Source organism: Chenopodium quinoa, unplaced genomic scaffold (genome assembly GCF_001683475.1).
Source record: "Chenopodium quinoa cultivar QQ74 unplaced genomic scaffold, ASM168347v1, whole genome shotgun sequence".
Classification (NCBI taxonomy): Eukaryota; Viridiplantae; Streptophyta; class Magnoliopsida; order Caryophyllales; family Amaranthaceae; genus Chenopodium; species Chenopodium quinoa.
Genome location: NW_018743204.1, coordinates 449,673 through 476,424, shown reverse-complemented (window position 1 = coordinate 476,424; position 26,752 = coordinate 449,673). Strand labels below are relative to the sequence as shown.

Below are 26,752 nucleotides of genomic sequence, written 5' to 3'. Positions count from 1 at the left end.
ATGGAGTACCTCTCCCGATGCATGAGTCAGTTAGCTAATAATCCTGATTTCAACCACCATCCTAGATGTGAAAGACTTAACCTGACTCACATGATGTTTGCGGACGATCTGCTGATGTTTGCTCGAGCTTATAGAGAATCTGTTAGACTATTAATGATGACTTTCATGAATTTTTCTCAAGCCTTAGGTCTGGAAGCAAAATTAGATAAGAACAATATCTATTTTGCTGGTATTTTTGAAGCTGTTAGAGAGGATATTCTGGGAGTAATTAATGTTCCTATTGGTGAGCTGCCATTTCGATACTTGGGAGTTCCTTTGTCTTCAAAAAAGCTCAGCTACTCTCAATGCAAACCAGTTGTTGAGAATGCTAGAGCCAAATCATGGACTAGCAAGTTCCTGAGTTATGCTGGCGGAATGCAGCTTATTAAGTCCATTCTTTTTGGTATGCAGACTTTTTGGTGCCAAATTTTTGCCATGCCTAAAAAGATTATCAAGGAAGTTCAGTCATACGGCAGAACTTTCTTGTGGACTGGTGATATTGAAAAGTCTAAGAGAGCTCTTGTGGCCTAGGAAATAGTGATGCTTCCTAAGGTGGCTGGTGGTTGGAATATCAAGAATGTTCAATTTTGGAACAAGGCTGCCATAGCAAAACTTTTGTAGGCCCTTACTCATAAAAAGGACAAACTTTCGGTTAGATGGGTTGACAGTTACTATACTAAGGGCAGAAATCTGTTTACTCTTTCTATACCTAATTCTTGTTCTTGGTTATTGAAGAAGGTTCTGCAGACTAGAGATCTTATTCAGAGTAGTGCTAATTGGGATTCTGTCATGACTAAGGGTAGATTCTCAATCGGTAAAATGTATAAACAGCTGTAGGGTAATTTGAGAAGGTGCCTTGGAGGAGGGTGATCTGTAACTCTAAAGCCAGTCCTAAGAGTGTCTTGATTCTTTGGTTGGCTGTTCAGAATAGACTTGCCACAACTGATATGTAGGATTAGCAGTTGGGGTGTTCAATGCTCCACTCACTGTGTTCTTTGTCAAGCTGGTATTTTGGAATCAGTTGATCATTTGTTCTTTAGCTGTAGCTTTGCTGCATACATTACATTAAGGTTCAGAGAAGCAGTTTAAGTTTCTAAGAGGAGCTTCTTATGGCTATAAACATGAGCAGGAAGACTACTACTCTAGTTGTGATTTATACTATGTGTTTTGCTGAGACAGTCTACCATGTTGGGGGTAGAGGAATGCTGCTATTTTGACAGAAGGTTGAAGACCAGGTTGTTATCATCGGACGTATTTTGTTCAATGTTGCCTGTAGATGTGATGTAGAGATGAAAAAGTGGTTGTTATAGTTTCTTTGTGTTTTTGAGGCTATTCTGTATTGTCTTGCTTTGCTAGAAAGTTTCTTGGTTATTAATAAAATTCTCTATTAATTTCCAAAAAAAAAAACCCTCAACCGGAAGCTCTGGAAAACGAATCCAAACGGATATGTTTTGGAACGAGTCTGTTGACGGTCTAAAGTTTGGTTTACATTTAGAAATCATGAGATAGTGATCCAATATGAACCAAGGACCTCCGAACAATACCTTTTCATATCACCATGAATAGAAAACCTAAACAAGTAGACTCCGTTTTCCATTTTTATTGTCTCCAAGCCTCCTTTTGGGTTCCACATACGTTGAACTCTTTGAGCCATGTACTCCGCTCTGATTTTCAGCCCTAAACACTTACCCATTAAAGTAAGTTCCCATGGTTTTCTAAGCTCTTGAATTTTTTCCTTGGGGAATTTGACAATGTTAGCTTGATTCAGACTGTGGTCATCCTCATCGTCCCAATCTAATGAGTTAACCACTATTTTCCTTGCTTCAGTAAACCATTGCGACGACCTAGCCACCGCCTCTCTAAACGTGCCTTTACTCTGAACTTTCACATTAGAGTTAATGACCCCCTGTTGCTTTTTTGAGTTTTGCTCTTTCACCTGGTCTTGTGGTTGATGCTCACCTTCTATTTCCATAGGTTAAGTCACCTCATCGTGCTCTCCTTCTACTTGTTGACTTTGTATAGAAGTATCTCCTTGTGGATTTTCCCCTGTATCATTTAACTTCCTTACTGATCTAAGCCTGAGATCTTGTTCTTGCAAAGAGGAAATCTCCATTGAGGAGAACATCTTCTTAAGCCAAAAAAAAAAAAAAAAAAAAAAAAAAAAAAAAAAAAAAAAAAAGGAACCTAAAAATTGATCTTTTAGGGATAGACTAGTGAATGAAACACTCTAATCACCTTACATGAAAATGCAAAGCACACTAAACTAACTCTCTCTCCGCTAGGAGTAAGCTCCCGGAGCTCTAACCACCAGGGTGGTCGAGTTGGTCTCCGATGGCTTAGGCTTCTAGTGAGAGAAAGTCCCTATCCCGTGTATGCTAACTCACAACCTGATAATTACTCATCATATACATAGAGTTGGATAGATGTTCTTAATTTCTTATATATTAGGAGTTGTTTATTTGTTGGCAATTACTCCCTCTATCCCTTAATTACAAGCCTGTAACCCTTTTTGGGTTTTCAAAATTAGATGTCTATTTCTATTTAAATAATGTACTTTTTGACAATATTCCACTACTTTTGATGAGTTGTCATCTTTTTTTTTTTGGTACTTTTGAGATCCATTTCCAACACTTTCTCTCTCCATCTCTTCAATAATTACCAACTACCTTTTCTTTCTCTCTATTTCTCTCTAACCCCACATTTTAGACCTGGAAAACGGGTCGTTCAGGTCGGGTCGCTTTCGGGTCAGCAAATATTTGGGTCGGGTTTGAGTCGAGTCGGGTCAATTCGGGTTTAGGGTCAATTCGGGTTTAGGGTCAAATTCGTGTCAACACTTCGGGTTGGGTCAAGTTCGAGTCGGGTCAGTTCGAGTCGTGTCAGTTTGGGTTGGGTCAGTTCGGGTCGAGTTAATTTTCAAGACTAATTTTTGGGTTAAGTTCGGGTCGAGTTAGTTTGGGCCGGGTCAGTTCGAGTCGGGTCAAGTTCGGGTCAAGTCACCAAATAAAAATTTACTTAAAAACATTATGGGAAAATTCCCTCTTATTTCAATAATAGTAGTAACTTTTATATAATAATTAGAAACTAAAGTAAATTTCTTATAAAAAAAACACCACAAAAAATGCTTGTTGGGTCACTTCGGGTCAGGTCATTTTGAGTCGAGTCACTTCGGGTCGGATCGGTTTAGGTCAATCAGTTCGGGTCACTTCGAGTCGGGTCAACTTCGGGGTTCGAGTTAATTTCGGGGCGGGTAATTCGGGTTAGGTCATTTCAGGCATCGGGTCACATTCGGGTCAACTTCACTTCGGGTCGGGTCGGGTTAGTTCGGATTTGGTTCATTTTCAGGTCAATGATTTCAGGTCATTTTTTGGGTTGCGGGTCGGGTCATTCGAGTCAGGTCAAGATTGCCAAGTCTACTGCCACATGCATATTTGTACTTCCCTATCATAGGCTTATAAATAAGGGACGAAGGGAGTACAGCTTTTTGTTATGGTTGGTTGTGTTATAATTTTGGCTAGCAGCTGCCATGGGGTTATGCTAACTTTAAATTTATATTGTGGACCGCAACTTCAAGTAGTGGTTCTCATCTGTTATTCTGTTATGAAGTAACGGTTTCTCTCTAAACCGATAATAAAAATTGTTTTTTTCCCCTTACTTACATGGACGGTAAAGTGGTAATTTATTAAAAAAAAAAAAAAACGACTGCAATATCGAAATTGGATTTTTCGCTCAATTATATTAAGAATGTAAAATCACGCAATTTATTTACAATTTTACCGCTCAGTTAATTTACATTAAATGCATTCCAAGTTTAACTTGTTCCCTATTGGGCAGTAATTCACAGATTGAAGTGATTACTGTAAAGTTCTTCAAAAAAAAAAAAAAGTGAGTACTGTAAAGTGTGAACACAAGCCATGTCTTCCTACACAATCCCCCAAATTGAACAATCGAGCGCTAGGGCTTATTCAAAGTTTCCCAGAAATTTAATTCAGTCACTCACTTTCCAGGTAAATAATTAATCGTCATCTTCTCATAATTCTTTCATTTTGATTTCTAATTGAATAAATTTTTATATTTGTTAAACCCCTTGAATACACAGATTCTAATTAATCTATTGCAGTTTTGTTTTGCTAGTTTAATTGCCCTAATTTTTGGTACAGTATCAGAAATTTGCAGAATTTTTCAATTTATTTTGTTTCCCATTTGAAATGTTGCTTGATTTTGTCATAGGGGTTCCAATATCAATACCCACAATGTCAGAATCATCGGTGTTCAGTAAGATGATGATGAATTTTCGTGAAAGTTGCAGGTAAACAGTTAATTAGATTTTTCTATGGGATTATAATTATTGAACTATAGTATACATTGTAAAATCTTAATATTGTTTTGTATTTTGTTGTGAAATTATAAGGTATTATACTGGTTATCCCAAGGATTTAGGACCATCCCGTGTAATACATTTTACGTCGGAGCGTCAATTTGTACAGATTCTTCACCAGGGCTACCCTGTGGTTGTTGCTTTCACTGTTAGGTAATATGATGGATTTCCTTGCCCCCTTTTTACCCTGTTGCAATAGTTGATTTCGGTTTTACTTTCGTCTTTGTACCCTTTTCTTAATGTGAAATGATTTGTGGAATTTGTAGGGGAAATTACACAAGACATCTTGACAAAGTACTAGAGGAGGCTGCGGCCGAGTTTTACCCTCATGTCAAATTTATGAGAGTAGGTTTCTTCTTCTTTGTGTTATGTTTATGGGTCTGCAGAATCTTATATAGTCAATTTGAGAGAGTAGGTTCACTCTTCATTATAAAATTAAGAAACAGTCTGTATTAGAATATGTTTATAAAATGGATATCCATCTCTTCTTTCATGTAAGAAAGCTAGAGCCTGTATTTGATTGATATAGTAGCCTTTGACATCGTGGTTGCTGTGGTTTATTCTGCTTGTCATGTGTCTTCTCTGCATCACTCTAGTATATCAGGCATATTGGATGTATAGAGAGTATAGACAAAGGGATGATAGGGATCTTGATGCATTTTACTGCAGTATTGCTGCATTGTGTAATGATATTTTAGTCAGTTTTATCTCTAGTAATTTTGATACTTTGTGTATTTTCAGGTTGAGTGTCCTAAGTATCCAGGCTTTTGTATAACACGGCAAAGGAAGGAATATCCATTTGTTGAAATATTTCATACCCCAGAGCAAGTATGTCCGATCCTTCTATATCTAATAGTCTTCTGGGATTTGGACTATACAAGCATCCAGTTTTAGGATCATACCTCCTTTCAAATTTTTTCTAAAAATTAGCATTGGGTATTTGTTGATTGTATCTCTTTCTGGTTCAAGATGCAACGTATTTGAAACAAGCGAGTGATTGCAACTAGATGGCACAGCTCTGTAAAATTTACATGCCATCGCCAAGATAACAACTTTTTGTCTTTTCTCTCCTGCAGGCTGCTGCCCCGGGAAGGGTTACTGATCCAAATGTCACCAAGTACTCCGTGAAAGTCTTGCCTGTAAGATTCTGTTATATTTTTCTAGTACTTGGGTCTTATTCATTTCTTTGAATTGCTGTACACATGCTGTTGTTCCTGTAAACCATCAATTGGCATTAAATTTGGGCTTAGATTTGGTTTTAATCATTCATTCTATTTTACCACAAGTTGCTATTTATTGACTATTTATATTTGTTTTGTTGCTTGCTACTTAACAAATACACACTGGAATCATACCTCTTTTACAAATGAAAATCTGTTATGATTTCATGTTGCTTTCTAGCTTTTATCTGATGTCAAACCTGTTTATCGAATCTGCAGTTCAGCCATGATCTCAGTGCTTATGGATTTAGAGAATTTTTCAAGCGCCACAAGATTCAAATGTCTAACCAGGAGTGATCTCTAATGAGGCCATAGCTCTCTGCGCTGCAATTCTTGTTAAGCTTCACCATGGAATGTGAACGACACTGTTGTGCCTGGTTTTAGGCCTATTTATAGTTGCTGAAACCTCTGTATTATCATGTGCAGAATTAGTTACCCTCGGATAACTATTTCTGAATATTTGATTAATGCTTTATTTTTGAAGCGGAGAAGATGCAATTTATTCATTGGAAAAGTGATATACATAGCACTGCCTCTTACCACCCGAAGCTGTAGCACGTGAAGCTAAAATCTTGATCTTTGCAATGTTTTACTGGTTTTCTATCAAGCAAATTGTAGCCTGTACTCAGAAGAAGTTTTAGTTGCTGAATCCTTTTTGTGCTCAGAAGTGCAGTGGTATAATTAATTGGGTTAAAGCTTGTAGTAGGTGATATGTGCTGGTTCCCTGTTTTGACATATTCTGGTAAATGCCCGAATAAATTAGACAAAAAAATGTTGGTAACGCTGAATTGTATGAAGATCATTACTCTTTAAAATTCCGAAGTAAATTTTCTTCATCAAGACTCGTGTTCAACCTTTAACTCGGGAAATATCTCCATGTAGAATGTTGTTTTCTCTGGTAAAGGAAAGGGCACCATTTGGTAAATTGGCGGAGCCATTTTATGCATTTTAAAGCGGTTTTTTGTGTTTGCATATGAATTATGATGTATTGATGAAGGTGAATTCCACTTGAATTTTTCCTTATTTAAGGATTTGGTGTGAGGTTTACATTGAGTGATCCTTTAAACCAAATCTTTGTTGGAATTTAAAATTTCTTATTAGCACGTAATGAACATGATGTTTTTCTTAACTAGTAAAAGATGCCTCTTCTAATAACTACAAGTCTACAATATACAATAAGCCACACTGTTGATGAATCATGTCATATGTTTGAAACCTTGGGATATAAAGTACAAAAACAGTCCTATAAAAGGAGTTGGTGATGCATTATCCAACCAGTTTTGACAGTACTAGGCAATCCAACTGAAAGCAAATCTTACAAACTATGAGGCAATCACTAGCAATAGCTTACTTCTTCATGAGCCTTGTCGCAATTAATGTCATCGCTGTCTTGGCAACCAACCGACTTCCATTTGTCTTGAACCCACATGAACTGGAATCATCTCAATATGTCATCACAGTCACAGGTAATAGTGAACTGAAAGTGATTCGAATCAGTGAATCAAAGCTTTCTTTCTGGTAGAAAATTAAAAAATCTTGATGTTCCTTTGGTAGAAGTAAGCTTCTAATCAGCGTAAAAACTAACTCAAAGGCAATTTTCTGTAACAGGTTGCAATAATGACTGTGATACTACATGCTGTTATTGTGTCATTAAACAACCACCAGTTTGTCTGCAATGCTGCAATGAAGATCCTTAATCTGCCACAAAAGCAGCTGCTTTGGCATGCTACCAACCGTTATGGCACTATACAATGTAAATTGTACAACAGTACATGACTAAAAACAGAGCTGAAATTGGTGAAGCTTCCATATATGCATATTATAACTAAACCATTACAGCCAAAGTACATGTTGACCTTATGTTTCAACTTTCAACACTGATGATTTAGTTCCCATTCCAGATTTCAGGTGTAGAGTAACAGTTTCAACTACATTTCTTCTGTTATTAGAGGTTTTGCAATTGTTTGCATAATATTAAGTATAAAAAAGTTATGATACTCAGAAATACCGAAGCAGATATTATTACTCTTGCTACTTTCGCAAAGGCTACATGTTTACAAAAAGCTCCAGCACATTGGTTGTCAATTTGTGATTAGTACAGTACAGCCTTCAACGGAGCATACAAAAACAAAAAATGCACAATCAACTCATTTGATAAAAAAATTTCAAAAATGTGGATACTATGACCTTCTTGATAGCCCAAGGAACACAGCAGCAGATGCAATCTGCACCTTCAAATCCGCAATATCAATATCATGACCACCCTCGACAAGACCCCACTTGTCCACCTGTCAGATGAAACAGTATTAGAATAGTTAAAAATAATAATAATAATAAAAAATAGGAAAAATTGCAAGGAAGTTCCTTTTAAGTGGTGTGAGAAAGGTCCTTTTAAAAAAAAGGTGGCATGAAAGGTCCTTTTATGGCGATTGGGTTGTGAGGAGGGTCCTTTGACCAAACTCCAGCGTTGACCTGCGTTTTCCGGCAATAAAAAATCACGTGCTGCGCACGTGACCAATTAAATCAGATTTTTTTTCTTTTTTTCCCTTTCCCTCTTCTTCCTTGATTTCCCTTTCAATCAGAATTCACGCTGCTGCACTTCATCAACACCACGCATCATCATCAATGGTTTAAGCTCAATCATGGCTGTTGGATTGATTGGGGGGGGGGGGGTAGTTGCAAAGTACAGTTCCCTCCACATCTAAAATCCGAACCAAATTCCCTCCCTCCCTCCTATTCAGCTGTTCTCACCAGCAAAAGCTCAAGCAATTGAACCCCTTTTTCAATTTCAAGTTCAACGCCGCCGCGGCGCCGCCTTCAACGGCGACTTCGAGAGCGAGCAAGGCAGTTCCAGAGAAGAGAGAGGTTGTTTTATTGGCGCGGATGAAGCCGCCTTTTGCTGAATCGCATGGCGATTACTACTCCTTTTCCGATCGTCTTTTTCCTCCTCCCGATGCCATCATCGTCAACACTCCTGTTTGTACCCTTTTCGATCAATTACTGCTTTTCTCTGCTCCTTTTCTTTTCCTTCTTCCCGATTACCACTATTCAATTGGGGATCTTTTCTTTCCCTACTATTTTTTCCTTTTTTATTGCTTCATTTATTCTCTATTTTCTGCTGAGTTTTACCACTTCTTTTGTTAATTTGCCTTTTCCCCCTACTGTTTTTCAATTCTGTATTTTGCTACAATTTGGCGATGCAAATTTTTTTTTTTTTTAAAGAATATGGAGTATTATATTTAATTGAATTTTTTGGTTTTCTTATCTAAAAATTCCAATTGAGTACAAATTGGGTTGATAATTTGATTTAAGTCAATCAAGGAAGAAGAGATAAAGGGAAAAAAAGAGAAAAAAAAAAAAAAAAAAAATCTGATTTAAGTGGTCACGTGCGCAACACGTGACTTTTTTTGCCGGAAAACGAAGGTCAACACCGGAGTTTGGTCAAAGGATCCTCCTCACAACCCAATCACCATAAAAGGACCTTTTGTGCCATCTTTTTTTTAAAAGGACCTTTTTCACAAGGTCGACTACTTAAAAGGACCTTCCTCGCAATTTTTCCTAAAAAATAAAGGAAAAAAAAAAAAAAAGAAATGATGTTAAAAAAAATTCTCTCGAATCTCCTTTATTCATAGACTAACTGAATCTCTCCTCCAATATCCTCTATTTATATACTAACTGATTCCCTCCTTGAATTGATATCAATCTTCATGTTGCTTAAGCTACCTCTAACTGAATTATAATGCAGTTCCTGAGCCCTTCCCATATACCCGATGCAATACACGTTCAATGATGCAGCAAATCATGGTTAGATTGGGTTGGGGAGGGGGACGTAGAGGTTGGACTCATAAAGCAACATGGCATATGACTCTAACCTGCAGATCTTCTTCAAGACGTATCAACTCAATGGCCTCCTCTAATTGCAATTTTCCACGAACTATACCGATAGAAATAATTAAAGAGTGTGATGCAGATGTCAGTGCATCAATGGCAGCTAGTTCACAATCATCTGCTTTCTTCAATAGACTTTCAACGGCTTTTACAAGACCTTCATCCTGCTTGCCACCAAAAAAACAGGTGTACACTACAGGCTTGTAGCCAAATTCTGACTCCACCCACTTTAGTAGAGGATCTATTTTTTCAACTTGGCGTTCTGCAAAGATTTTGAGAGTAACATGCGATTAGAAGTATTGATTTAAATAATTCAGAAAGTATCCATATAGAACAAAGTTCATACTTCAATTAAGCAGGGGACAAAATCAAAAACAAGTTAAAACCTACTCATGGGGCATTCAGGCCCTCTCCCTCTCCTGATGACTACTCAACAACTAGAGAGTTAAAACAAAATTAATTTGCATATCGATGTATGAGCATAGTTCAATAGAATTACTCAAGAGCATTCAGCAACCGCACCACAATAGTTTCCAAATGAAAGTCTCACTAATTTGATGGCAAAAAAGAAAAAAGGGAAAACAAAAAACAAAAAAAGAAATTCTCAATGGTGACCTTCAACAATTGCTACACTGAAATGGTAACCCTCTATTTATTTTTATTTTTTTATTCAACATGAACCTAATTAAGAATTAATTTTCACTTATGGCATAAATGGATGTTTTATCTTAAATTTTTAGTTATAAAATAACTATGGTTAGAATATTTAAAAAAAAAAAAACGACGCCCACCCTTTTCTCTCCTCTTCGCTTCTGACCGACCACCCCTAATTCCACCCACACAGTCGGCGACTACAACTCACAACCACTCGGAACCACTCGGAACACTGCCACAGGAAAATCAACCCATGTCCCCCACCGTTTTTTATTCTCCTCCCCTTCAATTGCTTCTCAGGGTCCCCTTCAATTGCTCCACCAGAAGTCTCCATATTCTCAATCCCACACCACCCTGAAGTCCTTAACTACCTGACCTTGCAAACACCGGCCATTCCCCTCCCAAAAAAACCTAATCTTACCACATTTGTGCCCATTTTCACCAAAGACGGTCACCATGTGCCTCTCAAAATCTCCATTAAAGCTCTTAAAGGTAGAATATCATCAATGGAAACCAGCACAAAACCCCAAATTATCTTTTCAATTTTCGAATTTCGCCATTGTTGCAGAGACTTGAGTTTGGTTTCGTATCCAAGTAGAGATCGGAGGATCCGATCTTTCGATTCCAAAAATAATCTATACGGGGATACGATCAAAAGAGTGTCTTAACTAATTTTTTGGACATGACTAGCATATAAAGTATCGGGATAATTTTTAGACACTTAGTTTAAAAAAATTCTAATATTAAAAAAAAAAATTGACATGAGAAAAAAAAAAAAAAAAAAAGGAAAAAATCAAAGTCGAACCATCCAATTGTTATTAAAAAAAACTACTAAAACAAATTGCATATTGTTCCAAAACCAAAAGATCAAAGTCAAACCATACAATTGTTATAACAAAAACTTATACAATAAAACAAAATTTCATATTGTTCCTATGTTACTCAGACTCTTCATTTTACCCCAAATACCCATGTTAGACCCTCGACATAGGTATTTGGGGTCGAATATGGGTATGACACTTGGACACTTCATCCAATTCAAAATCATAAAAAAAATTCACAAAACAGCCGAGTCGGTGTCAAACATGGATACTAGAGTCCGAGTTATAAAGTATTGTTCCAAATCTCGGAAACCAAATATTCCAAAAGGCTTACAATATCATTAAAAGCTCGTCATCTTTAGCTCGTAATCTTCATTTAATGCTCATCATTTTAATTACCAAAACCAATGATAGCCCTTTCTAACTCCAGTTCGTTGATGGATAGTTCTTCTATCTCGTAAACATCAACATCCTTATCAAATTGATCTCCTCTCGTACAAACATTTAAAAAAAAATTAAATTAATAAGATGGTTATGCTAAATATCATATAAAATACTTAATGCTCATTATTTAATAATATTACCTATGTCCTAATAAGTCTGATTTGTAACTCTCTTGCTTCCTCGCCAATAGTCGAAGGTTGTTATAGCAATACACCAAGTCTCTTGCCCTTTCAGAAGTCGGCCTATTTCTCTTTAGAATTTGGATATTACCATAATGACTCCAATTTTGTTCACAACATGAAAACGATGATGGTTGTAACAATAGTTTAAAAGCAAGTGATTGTAAGTGGGGAAGGTATGAACAATAATTTGCCCACCAAATTATAGGTTCTTCACCATCTCGGCAGCAATTATATGAGCTTGATTGAAAGGAGTTGCTTCACTAGAAAATGCCCCATACTCTAGTTTTGCATGCTTAAAATCATTTTCATCGGAAAATAGACGTTGCAAACATTCATTTCTATTGTTAGAAACCTATTCATCTTCATTAGGTGCAATCCTTTCAAATCCCTCTCTACTAGCATTTAGCCATTTTGTGTCTTGGAATTAGTGAGTGTGCTAAACAATGTAAGGGTGTGTTACTTTTGTTTCATCTACACAGTAATACTTCTTGAATAGCATTAAAAAAAATAAAAAAAATAAAAACCCTTATTAGATAACAAGTTCTTCCCTTCATGTTAAAAAATGTTAGACTTTTACTCTTTCGATCATAGTATCCCACATATCATAGACAAGATGCAAAATAGAAGCATCTTTGTCTCCAACCCAAATAGTCATATATAAGCTCAGCAAACTTCAAAAATAATCAACATTATCCCACCAATTGTCACTTAGAATTTTTTCTTTGTATTCATAAGCCTTAATATCAATAGGATTTTTAGGAGATCTAATCAAAGTCCTAAAATTAGTATCCATTACCATTTTTTCAAGTCCATCTTTCAATTCTCTCATACGTTTTGCAGCCACTTAATGACTAGAAAACTTTGTTTCAACCACTAACAAGAGTTGTATTTTAACATTCTTCTTGAAAATTGCCTTCACCATATCATATGAGGTAACAAATTTTTGAATATCGTCACAAAATTGCCTTCACCATGTCAAGAGTTGTAACCTTTGCACGATATCTAGAAACTTGTGACCTGAAACAAGGTTTGCTAGTCATTGTGTTGTTGCAAAACGTATGAGAGAAGTGAAAAATGGACTTTAAAAAATGGTTATTGATCCTGATTTTAGGACTTCGTTTAGATCTCCTAAAAATCCTATTGATATTAAGGCTCGTGTATACAAAGAAAAAGTTTGAAGTGACAATTAGTGCGATAATGTTGATTATTTTTTAAAGTTTGTTGAGCCTATATATGACTATTTGGGTTGGAGACAAAGAAGCTTCTGTTTTGCATCTTGTCTATGATATGTGGGAATACTATGATTGAAAGAGTAAATGTCAATGTTTTTAAACATTAAGGGAAGAACTTGTTATCTAATAAGTCTTTTTTTTTTTAATATTATTAAATGCTATTCAAGAAGTATGACCGAGTAGGTGGAACAAAAGTAACACACTCTTACATTGTTTAGCACTCACTAATTCCAAGACTCGAAATGGCTAAATGCTAGTAGAGAGGGATTTAAAAGGATTGCACCTAATGAAGATGAACAAGTTTCTGCACACTCACTAATTCCAAGACTCGAAATGGCTAAATGCTAGTAGAGAGGGATATAAAAGGATTGCACCTAATGAAGATGAACAAGTTTCTAAAAGTAAAAATGAATGTTTACAACGTCTATTTCCCGATGACAATGATTTTAAGCATGCGAGACTAGAATATGGGTCATTTTCTAGTGATGAAGAACCTAAAATTTGGTGGGCAAATTATTGTTCCTACCTTCCCCACTTACAATCAATTACTTATAAATTATTGTCACAACCATCATCGTTTTCATGTTGTGAAAAATATTGGAGTCATTATGGTAATATTCAAACTCTAAAGAGAAATAGGCCGACTTCCGATAGGGCAAGAGACTTAGTGTAATGCTATAACAACCTTCGATTATTGGCAAGGAAGCAAGAGAGTTACAAATCAGGTCCTAGCCGTTATTGGGACATAGGTAATATTATTAAATAATGAGCATTAAGTATTTTATATGATATTTAATATAACCAGCTTATAACTTTTTAATAATTGTAAGAAAGGAGATCAATTTGATGAGGATGTTGATGTTTGCGAGATGGCAGAACTATCCATCAATGAACTGGAGTTAGAAAGGGCTATCATTGGTTTTTGTAATGAAAATGATGAGCATTGAATGAAGATTATGAGCTAAAGATGACGAACATTCAATGACATTGTTAGCCTTTTGAAATATTTGCTTTTTGGTTGTCTGGGAATTAGAACAATATGCAATTCTGTTTTACTATAGTAGCTTTTGTAATAACAATTGGATAGTTTGACTTTGATTTTTTGGTTTTGGAACAATATGCAATTCTATTTTATTGTACTAGTTTTTCTTATAACAATTGGATGGTTTGACCTTTTTTTTTTTTTTTTTTTTTTTTTGGGACAATATGCAATTCTTATTTAATAGTTTTTGTTATAATAATTGGATGGTTTGACTTTGATTTTTTATCATGTCAATTTTTTTTTTTAAATATTAGAATATTTTTGTTAACTAAGTATCTAAAAATTTTCCGACACTTTATATGCTAGCCGTGTCCAAAAAATAGTCGAGACACTCATTTGATTGTATCCCCGTATTAGCTATTTTTGGAATCGAAGGATCGGATCCTCCAATCCCTACTTGATACGACACTGAAACTCGAGTGTGTGTAACATAGGTGATAATTGAATGCCTTAAGCTATAGGTGTTGTCATGTTGGTCTTAATGCTTATAGCCTTATAGTCTCTTGGTTAATCGACTTCCTGAACTTATTCTTATTGGACAAGTTTAATACGTGAACACCCCTCATAGCTAACCAAACTAATAGGTAGGGTTGGGAACTTTAAAGTTTAGTGTGTGCGGGAGTGACCTAGGTACACAAATTTTCCCCTTGATATCTCTATAATCGACTTAGCCATAGATTATTAAAATGCTTCATGTATGCCTTGATCACCTTTCCCTAGGGTCTCGTTCTCCGTATTAATCGGTCTTTAACCTTTAGACTTAATTTATTGCCTTAGTTTCATTAGATACTTATCATCATTCAATAAAATACTCAATATATTTGAAAGTTGGTGAGCTTAGGTATCCCACATTCTAGCTTACAAGTAGAATAATGCTTCCTTTTTTTTTTCCCAACATCGAGTTTTAGAGGGTTGAGTTGAATTTGTTAAAATATTGTGTATGTGGAGGTTGTTGGGGAATTATAAATTATAAATTATAAAGAAAAGAAATTGAGATTAGAGAAATAATATATATTTTTTTTTAAAGTATGTGAGGGGTGGAAGTGGAGAGAGCATGAAAGGAGAGAGATATAATAAAATAATATAATATATCTCCATTTAAGGAAGTGTTGCACTTACAAAAAAGTCATTTTAAGGAAGTATTGCATTAAAATAAAAATGACAGGAGTAATACATATTATTATATTAGTAGTAAGGATTGATCACAAGTAGACGATAATTTTCCAATCAAAATCCAATTTTAAAATATATTTTAACGATAACTATTACTTCGGACTTATTAAAGCAATTAACATTACTAGTTGGTCAAACAAGCCAAGTGAACCAACAACAATCAAAATTTGATTCCAAACAAGGCCTATGGAGTAATGTAAGCCCAATGTACCACTCAAGAAATGCTTAGAATAGATGTGCTGAATGAGTAATATAAGAAAAGGTAAGAAAATGAAGTGAATTAAGGTGGTGACATGGGATAGGGTAATGATTGTGTGAGGAATGGAAGAATTATTACCATTATTTTGGGGGTGATAACTACCCACCATCCCCTAATGGCCCGTTTAGTAGGCGGTAATAAATAGAAGTAATGAGACTGTATTTTGTTGTAATTATGTAAGTCAATGTACCAAAACACATGGTAGTTCTAATACATATAAGATACCTCATTATCTTCATAAATCTTCATTACCATCCGTTATCACTTAAGGGTGTGGTATTGGGTGGTAATGAGACTTTATGAAGAAAAGCATAGTTTTAGAAATGAGATGGCATGACCATCATCATTATGATACTTATTTCTAAACCAAATTACACAAAATTCATTCTTATCCCATTATTTATTACAGACTACCAAACGGGCCGTATGAGAAAGATGTAGAGTAGCGTATCACCAATTATTAAATCCCCCTACCCTCTTTACTCTTCCATGTGCATTATCACCACATCAATCCCTCTCACAGCACCTAAATTTCTTCATTCCTTTTCTTTCAATTTCACTTACTCTTAATTCATTACCCCCAATACAAGCATGGCCAAACAATGCAAAGTCAAATTATGAGCTTTAATTACTTTAAGTTATACTATCTTAATTTATGTTAAAATGAATGTTTCACCAAATAATCATAGCAGTTCCATTGATACTTCATTTCTTCCGCATTTATTGTGTTCCATTCTTTTTTAGATATTTGTCAACCTCACTAACAAAGTAACAAAAACAATTAGCAAATAAATTAAAACAGCAAGGCTTAACATATATCTTTTGCAGGCATGCATTTGTTTCATCACTGCTTCATCCTGTTATTACACTAATGCTGTCCTTTAGCTTCACAAGCATAAAAGGCTGGCCTTCAATAACAAAACAGTTCAAGACATGGCATCTATCACACTCAAAGCATTAAAAACACGAGAAGGGAAAGGGATATAAAGTTAAAAACCAGTAATAGAGAGTGATCAATATTAGGGATCATACCATAGACACCGCTGGTTAATTCGTTGTCATGTGGAGCACGACAAAAAACCAAGTCTTGACTGAACTTGCTCATCAAATTATCAATAATTTTTGGGCGAACAACAGGAACTCGTTCCAATGCAGTGCAAGCAAGCTTCATCAATGGCATTGTGAAGGGTCTTATTCCATCTGTTTGCTACAAATAATACCAAACAAACCCGAGATTCAATTAACACCAAAACCCCTTCTCAAATAACATCAAATCACAAACACAAATCTCAACAACACCAATAACAGCACCAAATTATAAATGCCGATTACTTGCAAAATCATGTAGCAACCCAGCAAATTCAACCAAAAGCCCCAAATGCCCAATTCACATCCAGCAAACATGATTACCATTTACAAATCAGTGATCACCTATTCAACTAATAATCACCGGGAAACAATACCCTTATCGAATAAACATTAATAACACCAATCCAAGCATGATTTCGCCACGAATTTCAAAATCAAAACAATCTAAGGAAAGAGAGTAACCTGGAAATCCCACTCAGCAGCAATAGCTTTAGCAAGAGAAAGAGTAGGAAGTTTAAGAGGACGTTTAGAAGGAGTTTTAAGGGTTCGATAATCGAGCATAACACTCCACCCATTACCATCATCAGCTTCTCTCGTTGTTACTTTCTTGTAGAATCTCTTTCCAACAATAGAACCTGTCATGAACGACATCGGCATTGTCACTGACGAAGCTGCCGCTTTTTTCGCCTTCAGGTGTATGCTGCTGTCAGCGCCGTCAGATGAGAAGGTGAATGCGTCTGATTCTTCGGCGGTGGTGGTGGGGTTCGCGGCGGCGGCGCTGAAGGGGCGGCGGTGGGTTGTTAGGGTTCGTAAGGTTAGTGAGTTGATTGATTTTAGGGAGTTTCTTATGATGTTTGACGCCATTGTTGAAGATTCAATGGAGTTTGAAGGTTTGATTGAGTTGAATTTTAGGGGATTCGGAAATGGGTTTATGTTTGCAGGGGTTTATGAATTGATGACCATGTCTCCGTACGATTTACGAGGTGGTATTGGGTTGAAATTTGATTTTTTTTTTTTTTTTCTAGAAAAACAATGAAGAGATTTTATTACTCAAAAGAAGAGGATAAAATCAGCCATTACAAAATCAGAAATTTTACTAGAAACCTCCTCCATTCAAACTCGGAGATCGACAAAAGAAGAGCTAAGTTTTGCTAATTCATGAGCAACACAATTACCACTTCGCTTCACAAAGGAAAAGGAATACGAATGACATTCAAGGGCAAGCTGCATAATATCGTTGATAATTATCTCAAAGGCTGTAAAAGGAACTTGATATCATGTGTTTGGTTCAATTTTGGAATGAAATCTCTCACTATGTCCTCCTTTTATTTGATATCTAAGGGAATGGAATGAGTCAAACCCACCCCCCAAGGTTTCTAAACCCCATACCTCATGGGTTTGAGGTATGGGTTTAAAATTCATACTTTTGACAACCAAACATATGGTATGGGTTTCAGTCATTCTAAACTCATACCTCATACCTATATTTCGCGAACCAAAAGCCCCTAGTTGAATTTATTAACAGTTGAAAAAGAATTTGACTAATACTGCATACTCCTTGTTTTTTTTCTGAAGAAATACAAGTTGATGTTTTTAATCAACAAAGTTTGTTAATTTACTAGTCGGATTGTAAATAAATGAAATATAAACTGTGATTTATCACTCATTTGATGAGTCATTATTGGAATAAAGGAAGTAAAAGTCGTGTTATGAACTAGACTTTTTCCATATCTAGATTCATTCAACAACATGTCTATTAACTTTCTTTTATTCATCTTCTTCTTCCTTTGTAACCCCCTCCTAACTAGGGCTGAGTAAAACTATCCGAAAATCAGAAGATCCAATCAGCATCCGATCCGAAAATTATGGATATCCGATCCGGAATTAATCGGATATCAGATATCCAACTCTTGGATTTCGGATATCCAATATTAAAAAAAAAAATCATTATTTTTTTACAAAAACATTATTTCTTACGGAGTACAGTACAAAATAGTGAAATACACCAAACCCTATATTCTTTTTCTTTAACCTACCCCACGCCCCACCCCCACCTCTCTTTGTCAGATCTCAATTTCTCACTCTCTCTCCTGTCACTTTCTCTCTCCTCTCTAACTTTCTCTCTCCACTCTAACTTCCTCTGTAACTTTCTCTCTCCTCTTTAACTTTCTCTCCTCTTATCATCTCAAAATCTCAATTTACAATCTCATACTCTCAGATCTCCTTCACCGGCACCGACCACCGACTCACCTAGCTTAGTGGGCTCTCTTCCAACGGCTCACGCTCACTAACCTCCACCGGCCGGCTCAAGCTTTACGGGTCACCAAACCCTCTGTCATCATTGAATATGCGTCAACCATTAGAACACTTTTTTTTTACTTTTTCTGATTATTTTCTTAATCTTGTTTTAAATGATTCTTTATGTCATTAGTCTTACATTATTGTGGGTTATTTGATTCTTGAATATGATAATCTGAGATTTAATTGTTCAAAAAATCAAATTTTCCATTAAAGCTGTATTTTGTGTATTTATTTGTTAAAAGGTTCGGATATTGGATATCCGACCTATCCGATCCAAAATATTCAGATATCCAGATTGGATATCCGAATATTTCGGATCGAATACGGATATCAATTAATTGCTCAGCCCTACTCTTAACACCCATAATTAATGGGAGGTTTAAAATGATGTTATCTCTTCTTAATTTCTAATTAAAGCTTTGTCTTCTTGGATTCTTCAACCTTTGAGATCCCCATGTTTCATTTTATATTCTTGGTTGGAAAAATCAGAAAGACATAGATGACGTTCAAAAAATACAAAGAGCTAAACATATTCCTTCTTCGGGCATAAGTTTATATGGCTCCTTCTCACCCCAAAAGTGCCTAGGGGTGAAAGTTTGGTTTGCGGTGTGGTTTATAGCCTAAACCGAAACTTAACCATATTAATTCGGTTTTGGGATTTTTAAAACCACACCGCACCATATTAATATTGAAACCGAACCAAACCACACCATATAATATTCGGTTTTTAAAAAAAAAAAAAAAATCGAACTACACAACAATTTTTTTAGCCTTGTGATTTGGGCCTTAATTTGCAACTTTTATGGGCCTAATTACTCAAAATTTGTTTTTTGGGATTGATTATCCAAAAATAAAACAAACTATTGTTAAATAGCAAATAATGATATAACAAGTTCTAATTTTTAATGAAGAAACTAGTGTGTGGCCCGGGCGATGCCCCGACTTGCTAGTTTGTACTTGTTTAGTTTGCTAATCACAAGACTGCTTTTACTTAGTATTTTGATAATTATCTTGAAATTTCATAAATTGAAAAAATATCTGTATTAGGAGAACCATATTCAATATTTGATATGTTATGATTTAAAGAGATTCAACAACTATTGATTATTTAATAGAAAATAAAATTATTATTTTTCATCAAATCAGAAAACAATACAGACTTCAAAATTAAAGTTGTTAAATTGTCTTTTGATCATTACATACTGGAAATAAATAGTACAATTAAACACTAATTATATTATACAAGTTAACTATAATTTTGTTGGATAGAAATGCATAATAAATGAATAGCTAAGATGGGAAGACTTGAAACTTGATACTTGTTGGTTTTGAGTTCAAATCTTGCTATAAGCATTTTTTAGTTGTCAACTCTAACACATATTGTGGAGGTGACATGTCATATATATAGTGTTAAAAGATGTGACACGTGGCACATATTGCTGACATGTCAAATTTATAGAGATTTAAAAAGGTGCCTCGTTGCACACATTCTGTTTAGAAACGCTTTTTAATATATATAAGTATAGATAGATGATAGTGACTAAGTCTTACAAGGCCATAATTCAGTTATTCGGTTTTTCAAATCCTAAAACCGAAACCAAACCATAAACCGCAATTTTTATTTTTTTTTAAACTACACCGAACCATATTAGGAAAAAACAAATCGCACCGCATTTCTAATTCAGTTCGATTTGCGATTCGATTCGGTTTTAAACCGCATTAGTTTCACCCCCTAAAGTGTCTTTGACTGAGAGTAGTGTGTAAACTTAGAGAACGTATCGGTGACAAATGTGCACCTCGTTTGCGCTGGAATTCGTGTTCAAAGTCAATGATGAAATGTCATGCCGCACCATCTTCCTTTGATCAAACAAACACATTATTCATTATATTTTTGTAGCCTTTGAAACACTCATATTACAACAGTCACCGACACCTTAGCGTCATTGTCCTCTCTAATGAAACTCAATTGCAACCGCCACCACCTTGCTCCATTTTCTAGTCGATGAAGCACCATTTCTCTCATGCCCCTCTTTCCTCTTCGAAACCCATCATCACCACCACTGATGTTCCCATTTTCTCACTATAACCCATCATCGCCACCACCACAAAACACATCCTAAAGCGCTACTTCATGACATGGTCACCTTTACCCTTTGGGGTTGACCATGGCTTGAATTTCACCCCTTTTCATAGGGTTTTCATTTAATTTGGTGTAGAAGCCGCGGAAGATGGTGGGGTTGTCGTGTAAGTGTCGGTGGAAGATGGATGGAGATCGGGGAAGGAAGGAGGAAGCTTCTATGGTGGAGAAAGCTTTTGTCGGTGGAATGTCCATCTCAGCAACATAGTTAGAGGTGTCCATTCAGTTTTCGGTTTAGATTTAGCCCAAATCCAATCCGATCTGGAATAAATTTTGTTTTTTAATTATCAAATCCAATTTGATCTGAATTTGCCACTAAATCCAATCTGAATTGAAATTTGGTTATTTGTATTCGATCAAAAAATCTGAATTAAAACACGTTGCGACTTTTTTAGGCCTAAAGCGACTATAAAAATAAAATTGCAATAATAAAAATTCAATACTTGAAAGTATAGTAGTACACGATTAATAAAAGTATTGAAAACATAGGTTTACATGAATAATATTAATATAATTAGAACATGATTAATATTAACAATACTTATTTATAAAAAACAGTAATAAGGTCAATCCGATCCAATCCAAAAATCATTCGACCCGTTCGGATTTCAAGTTCGGATCCAATTCGAATTAATAATTTGGTTTGGTTTGGATTGGATTGGTTCGATTTTAATCCGAATAATGGACACCCCTTAACATAATACAAGTAAGCAGCGAACGTGAGCACCAACAATTTGATGTAGTGTATGGTGCATTGTTCCTTTATTTACGAAATTGTCATTAGATAAACAAAAAATGTTTATTATTAAGATCGATGGGGGCTGCCTCTTTTTTTTACTAACACATTTTTCTTAAACTTTTGTTAATTATGTATGACGAGTGCCCCAATTCATTAGTCTGATTATGACTCACTTAGTTTTTGTATGTTCCCCATTGGAGCCTGACGCACACGCGATGTAGAACTTTGACCAATAATATCTTTAATCATCAAAAAGTATAAATTACAACAGAATACTAATAATCTATTCATTGAGACAATTTCAACAAGTATCACATTTTCTTCTTATGTATAATTCACAAACATTGGTCAAAGTGAGTCAAGTAAATAGTGCCAAATGTCTGGAGTATCTTTGTGTTAATTAGTCAGATTTTTTTACAACTTCTTTAATTTTCTTTTTCTTTTTGAAAATTTAGAACAAACCCATCTACCATCATTTCGCTTCCACCACCACTTCCTGAACCCCATCACAACCACCATTCTGATCCACCACCATCTCCACGTCATCCCACTAATATCTTTGTCTCCCTGTCGACCTCTTCTTCCCGTTGTCCCCTTCTTTTTCTTCCTCTTTCAACAACAATGGACAATGGTGTAAAGTAGGGTCATACTAACCCCTTAGGGAAAACATCTATTTCAATTTGTGGCAGCATCTCCATCTCAACAACAATGATGGCTCGTGGGGAGGAATGGCTGGTGTGAAGGAAGAAGGTAGAATCTTGGGCTGCGATGGTCATGGTGAGAGAAGGAAAAATGGAGGAAGAAAGGATTGAAAATACTAATTTGCCCCCATGAGACTAACCAACATGAGACTGTTGTTGGGAACTATAGTAGAGGCAATTTGCGACATGTCTTGTGCTTGGGCGACCCACTTCTCCCAATGCAAAGGCAATCTCTAGAATCCATAGATGCTTGGTAGGCTGATTGGGTTGCCGATACTATAGCCTTGGTGGAATATGCATACTAGGCGCATTTGTAGTTTTTGTTCATTTTATAAACCTGGACCACTTGTACTTAGGTGACTTGTCTACTATTACCTTGGATGGTTTCTTTTAAGAGCTTGATTTTTTAACCTTCTCGGTCTCCTTGACCATCTTAGGTTCTTTTTGTTTTCATTTTGACCGAATTTCTCTTTCTTCTTAGTGGGCTTAGGCCAAAATGCAAGGGAGTTGGTTAACATATCCTTGTTCTAGGTAGGGATTGTTGAAAGTTCGAGAGGAGAGTCTTAATTAACCAAGGAAGAGAGGGACTGTAGCTTTATCATTCAGACTACACAGGGGATCTGAAAGACCAACATGCTAATTATTTCATTCTCTAGAAGGACAGTCTTGAATGTTACTATCTTCATCTAATAATAAAGTTTTATCTTGAACATTATCCATTTCGAGTGAGTTGTGACCATTTATTGCCCTTACAATGGGTTTTCCCATAGATGACGTTAAATGTTTTAGGGTTTTATTTTAATGTCCTTCCTTGGGAGACTTTAACTACAATGTCGCAAGCTCTCCGTAGGTCACCTACAAAACAAAGCTCTCGATGACGATCGGAATATCCTCCTCTGACAATCAAGTCGGCTACCAGAATAAGTAAATGTAGAGAGAGAAAGGTAAGAGAGAAGTTAGAGCGTTTTTTAGGCGTAACCTCGGTATAAGCACTATGTGTCACTTGTCCCATCACTAAATGATGGAGGGGTGTTTATACCCTTTTATGATGGCATGCTCCTAAGTTTTGTAACATAAAAAGACGTGCTCTAATTAGTTGCTCACTAGGTGTGTGATACATATTAGGACAACTGCTGATTTACGAGGTTAACTCCCTTTCATGTGCTTTTGAGCCTTATTGTCGATGTAATGAGGAATTTTAAAGGGAGTATTGTTATACATTTGGTGGTACATAATAAGGGTATAATTAATGGTAACTTATTATACCAATAAAGGCGATGGGTCCACATGTTTTCAATTTAAATTTCACGTTTTAATTGTACCACTGTAGTCATCTAAGTATCATTACAACCAATTATCATATCATTGCACTACCAATGACATAATACCACCACCTAGTGGTACATATATTAGCTTAAAAAATATATCGTTTTAACAATCTTTAGTAACATTATAACCATTTATAGTACTATTCCACAATCAATAATACATTTCACATATCAGTGATACCAATGTCAATTTATATTTTTTCACGAATTTGCCAATGTTATGTACCAATATATACATAACAACACTGCATTACTAATTCAAATGTTACATATTAGTCTCTGATTGGCCATTTGGGTTGAGGTGGCTGCCACGTGTTAGCTTCTAGTTGGGCCACTTGTTAGATGTTGATTGCTCTACATGGTAAGGGTATTTTCACCCTAAATTTTCTCACTAAACAGGGTGCATAAGACCAAACTGAAACAATATACCAACCTAATTAATTATCTCTTTGCATCCACACACATTAGAAAATATAATTAGGAGTGATTTTTTTTTTTTTTATTTAAAAGCAATAGATGTAAGAGTGGAGATATAATAATAATAAAAAAAAGGGGTAAGAACACAATTTGTTTATGTTCTTACATAGAGGTGTGCTAAAATCAATTTGGGAAATTCTCTCTGATAACCATGAACTTTTTATTTTTCTCAGTGGTAAAGTGTGAAACTTTTGATTATCAATGGTAATCGCGAATTAATATTACTAAGCAAATGGTAACATTAATATAATAAAACATCATTTTTAATAATTAAATTATTATAAAAATAATTTTTTTTAAAAAAAAAAACCCAAAACCCCTCCCCTACCGACCTAGGCACCTAGCCACTAGCCCACCCCTGCCGGCTCCCAAACTCCCCCACCCCCCCGCTGACGACTCCTTCTTGCACCTCCTGTCTTTCCCCACCTCGATTTACATACACCAACTCCCTAGTAGCCTCCCCTACAATTTCATGCCAACACCGCCCAACCACGAATGTAAACCACGACCCATCAAGCACCAAACCAGCCCACAACAACCGCTACACACATCAAACCACCACCACCAATCGCACCGTCATCATCCCTGCTCCCTTGCGCACTGCCAGCAGCAACCCAATCTCCACCTTACGCCACCCAGCAAAAAACGCATCAGCTCACTTTGTAACACCCAAACCACCCACCAACAATAAGCGGGCATCGCAACAACAGATCCCCCCATCACCGCCCATAGCAGCGCCTCCAGCTTCGCAATTCACCATGCTGCCGCCCAGCTACCTCCCCAATCATTGCATACAACAGCAATACTCGCCAAGCACCACCGCCGAATCGCCCACAACATCAATTGACAACTTCGACAACAATTTATGCTCAAATTCAGAGTAAATAGGAGCGAGGGTTTCGATTGTATCCGAAGAATCAGCTGTCGAATTGGCGAGCTTTCCCGAGGATATTGATGATTAGATTAAAGGAGGTGTCATCAATGGCAGAAGGGCGAAAAGAGAGAAAGTAGGAGAAGAAAGAAAGGGCAATTTCTGAGTGGTGGGAAAGACGAATTAGGGTTACAAATTAGAATGTCGGGATTAAATCTGCATCGTGAGATGGTTGTAGTGATGGAATTGATAATTTTGTTGTTGAAGATGAAGAGATTAGGCGAGAAGGAGGCTGGGCGACCGCCATCGGGGGTACGAGAAGGAGTTGCTGGAGAGGGTGGGGGATTTTGTGCGCCGGCAGGGGTGGGCTGGTGGCTAGGGGGAGGTGGGGGAGGGGTTTTGGGGTTTTTTTTTTTTTTAAAAAAGAAATATTTTTATAATAATTTAATTATTAAAAATGGTGTTTTATTATGATTAATGTTACCATTTGCTTAGTAATATTAATTCGTGATTACCATTGATAATAAAAAGTTTCAGACTTTACCACTAATAAAAAAAAAGTTCGTGGTTACTAGAGTGAATTTCCCAATCAATTTCTAAAAAAGCGAACGGAGAAATATCCATTCAAATGAGGTGTCAAGTCATGTCATGTCATGTCATTGATCAAGTTCTAATTGAGTCATTTTGAAAATTTGAGATGTCATTGATCAAGTTCTAAATGAGTCATTTTGAATTTGAGTCATACTTAATGATTGTGTTCATAGTTTTCATATAAATATATTAAATTAAGTCACTTTAAATTATGTCAATTTTTGTTTCTAATCGAGTCAACTCGGGTGCATTTCCGAATCCTTTATCTCACTACTATGTCCATTCCATGTCTCATTCAATTTGATTGGTCCACATCATTTTAAATATCGATATTCTTATTTAATTTTAATAGCAAATTAAATTATATAAATTTTTACATAATTTATATTCTAGCCCTTATCTCTCTCTCTCTTTCTCTCTCTTTTCCCTCCTTTTATACAATTACGTTTAATTCATCCTTCAACCTCATTATTTTTTTTTTCTTTATACTACCTCCATAACTCTACGAAAAACCCTTGATAGACATGGTAAAACTGTCTGAGCATATCAATTATTATTATTAAAATTCATAATTCAGTAAAAATACAACTTGATTGTAAATTCAAAACCTTTAGGAAATTGAAAATGCAAAAAACATACACACATAAATGAGATCATCCACATCAACTTGTTATTACTACTATACCTCCTTAATTGAGCATTCATACTTTCGCTACGTTGTGTTGTACTTATATCAGCACAGAATGTCTGTCTCCCATAAACTAGCGTCCACTTTTCTCAAATTATACACTCGTTACAACCAACTATTGCCAACCAGATCCTATTTCACTAAAATATTGTCCCAAGCATCTATAAAATCCACTTTGTCGGCATAGTCATAAACACAACTTTGTACCTCATACGGTAAATTCGTAGAGTTATGGAGGTAGTATAAAGAAAAAAAAAATGAGGTTAAAGGATGAATTAAACGTAATTGTATAAAGGAGAAAAAAAAAAGAGAGATAAGGACTAGAATATAAATTATGTTAAAATTTATATAATTTAATTTGCTATTAAAAATTAAATAAAGAATATTGATGTTTAAAATGACGTGGAACAATCAAATTAAATAGGACATATGAGACACAACTGTGGGATAGAGGATTCCCACGTTACACGAGTTTTGACTGAAATGGAAATTAATTTATTG

At 35.7% G+C, this 26,752-nt stretch overlaps 3 protein-coding genes across 3 annotated transcripts; 2 read left to right on the top strand and 1 right to left on the bottom strand.

Moving 5' to 3' along the window:
* LOC110733941 lies at positions 1-1,128 on the top strand. The gene is made up of 3 exons (XM_021914010.1): positions 1-561; positions 661-860; positions 966-1,128. Exons 1-3 carry the CDS (start codon positions 1-3, stop codon positions 1,126-1,128), a joined length of 924 nt encoding a protein of 307 aa, XP_021769702.1.
* Positions 1,129-3,818: 2,690 nt separating this feature from the next.
* Positions 3,819-6,474, top strand: LOC110733816. The gene is made up of 7 exons (XM_021913886.1): positions 3,819-4,043; positions 4,267-4,345; positions 4,448-4,567; positions 4,681-4,759; positions 5,156-5,242; positions 5,491-5,553; positions 5,854-6,474. The coding sequence occupies exons 2-7, from the start codon at positions 4,290-4,292 to the stop codon at positions 5,929-5,931; spliced, it is 483 nt and encodes a 160-aa protein (XP_021769578.1). The 5' UTR covers positions 3,819-4,043; positions 4,267-4,289; the 3' UTR covers positions 5,932-6,474.
* Positions 6,475-7,128: 654 nt separating this feature from the next.
* LOC110733815 (ATP synthase mitochondrial F1 complex assembly factor 2-like) lies at positions 7,129-17,605 on the bottom strand. Its single transcript, XM_021913885.1, has 4 exons — positions 16,881-17,605; positions 16,362-16,536; positions 9,507-9,784; positions 7,129-7,922 (listed from the first exon to the last, which is right to left on the bottom strand). Exons 1-4 carry the CDS (start codon positions 17,280-17,282, stop codon positions 7,815-7,817), a joined length of 963 nt encoding a protein of 320 aa, XP_021769577.1. The 5' UTR covers positions 17,283-17,605; the 3' UTR covers positions 7,129-7,814.
* Between the last annotated feature and the right edge of the window lie 9,147 nt (positions 17,606-26,752).

What these genes read in the sequence shown, in the direction of transcription:
- LOC110733815 (XM_021913885.1), bottom strand. Translation starts at nt 17,282, where the DNA reads ATGGCGTCAAACATCATAAGAAACTCCCTAAAATCAATCAACTCACTA. An exon ending in CTGCTGAGTGGGATTTCCAG is followed by an intron (nt 16,537 to 16,880) that starts GTTACTCTCTTT and finishes TATTATTTGTAG; the next exon opens with CAAACAGATGGAATAAGACC. An exon ending in ATTAACCAGCGGTGTCTATG is followed by an intron (nt 9,785 to 16,361) that starts GTATGATCCCTA and finishes AAATCTTTGCAG; the next exon opens with AACGCCAAGTTGAAAAAATA.
- LOC110733941 (XM_021914010.1), top strand. Translation starts at nt 1, where the DNA reads ATGGAGTACCTCTCCCGATGCATGAGTCAGTTAGCTAATAATCCTGAT. An exon ending in AAAAGTCTAAGAGAGCTCTT is followed by an intron (nt 562 to 660) that starts GTGGCCTAGGAA and finishes AAACTTTTGTAG; the next exon opens with GCCCTTACTCATAAAAAGGA. An exon ending in AGATTCTCAATCGGTAAAAT is followed by an intron (nt 861 to 965) that starts GTATAAACAGCT and finishes TTGGCTGTTCAG; the next exon opens with AATAGACTTGCCACAACTGA.
- LOC110733816 (XM_021913886.1), top strand. Translation starts at nt 4,290, where the DNA reads ATGTCAGAATCATCGGTGTTCAGTAAGATGATGATGAATTTTCGTGAA. An exon ending in GTTGTTGCTTTCACTGTTAG is followed by an intron (nt 4,568 to 4,680) that starts GTAATATGATGG and finishes TGGAATTTGTAG; the next exon opens with GGGAAATTACACAAGACATC. An exon ending in ACTCCGTGAAAGTCTTGCCT is followed by an intron (nt 5,554 to 5,853) that starts GTAAGATTCTGT and finishes TCGAATCTGCAG; the next exon opens with TTCAGCCATGATCTCAGTGC.